The sequence below is a fragment of the Loa loa genome (assembly GCF_000183805.2).
Source record: "Loa loa unplaced genomic scaffold supercont3.1, whole genome shotgun sequence".
NCBI lineage: Eukaryota > Metazoa > Nematoda > Chromadorea > Rhabditida > Onchocercidae > Loa > Loa loa.
The window spans coordinates 167,073-168,257 of record NW_018108181.1 but is presented as its reverse complement, the minus strand read 5'-3'; the positions used below and the strand labels follow the sequence as shown (position 1 = coordinate 168,257).

The window sequence follows — 1,185 nt, the reverse complement described above, 5'->3', positions numbered from 1 at the left end:
AAATTTGAGGTTTCGTTTTCACGACACCTTCTCAGAATATTCGTCTGTGCCTAAGAACAAACCCGACAAATCAAACTCTATTATTTTCAATTTTTTTTCCCACATATGTGACTTGTATGTGATGTAGGTGAACGTGACGTAATTGTATCGAATAAGCGACATATATGTTACGTATGTACATGTTGCGTGTATGTGACATGTATTAAGTGGCCTATATGACGTACGTGTATTCAACTTACGAGTGTGCGGCGTGTTTGAGATGCACATATAAGTGACATAAATGTGATCAAAATGCACTGGGATAGGAAAAAGTGAAGTGTATTTGGTGTTGACTTGATTGTAAAGTCGGTTTACATACACATACACTATGTGCACACATGTATGTCTTGTACACGCCACACGCACATACATAACATATACTTTGATTATAAGTACGTCACATACAACTCTCTCACGTTTACGCTGCATAAAATGTCTCATACACATGCGTAAATACACGTCAAGTACACGTACTTATATATATGCTTTACACAGAGGTACGTTACAAACACTACGTCACGTACATGTTTAAAAAGGACCTAGCATCCAATTCAGTAATTGGGTTATCGAAAACTAATACCACTTGAAATTAAAAGATGTCAGCTAACAAAGTAGATGGAAAAACCGAAGAAAAAAAAAGATAGTAAAATTAAGGAAACATTTTTCAACAACGAGCTGAAAACTGACTACCGATTTCTTTCTCACGGAAAATTCGAATGAAAACAAACTTCGTAATACGAATATTCGAGTGTTTTTGAAAGGATTTTTTGGAGGGATGTAAATATCTTCTGAACTTTCCATGACAGATTCCACAATAGATATTTTCTATTAAAAATACGTTGTTTTGATTATGAATATACGTAACAGTAAGCAGAATATGCATTACGAATATTTTGTTCTTAAGGATAACTTCGAATTTGCGTCATTTGGTTGTGTTTTTATTTCAAATTATAAGTTATATTACTAATTGATTTGATAATATAATACATATAACTTGTTGGACTCAATAATTATTGTCCTATACAAATTTTTTCTGGTAGGTTGTCTGGGAGGATCTTGTTTTCATCAGTAGTTTGTTAAATTAAGAATACGGTGTTTTTATTATGAATATACGTAACACAACACTAAGCAGAATGTGTATTATAG

The 1,185-nt window shown here is 32.8% G+C and overlaps 1 protein-coding gene across 1 annotated transcript; it reads right to left on the bottom strand.

Moving 5' to 3' along the window:
* Positions 1 to 18: 18 nt before the first annotated feature.
* LOAG_15835 (hypothetical protein) lies at positions 19 to 462 on the bottom strand (the record flags this gene model as incomplete). Its single annotated transcript, XM_003151323.1, has 1 exon — positions 19 to 462. A coding segment is annotated over one exon (444 nt), but the record flags the coding sequence as incomplete, so codon positions are not given.
* Between the last annotated feature and the right edge of the window lie 723 nt (positions 463 to 1,185).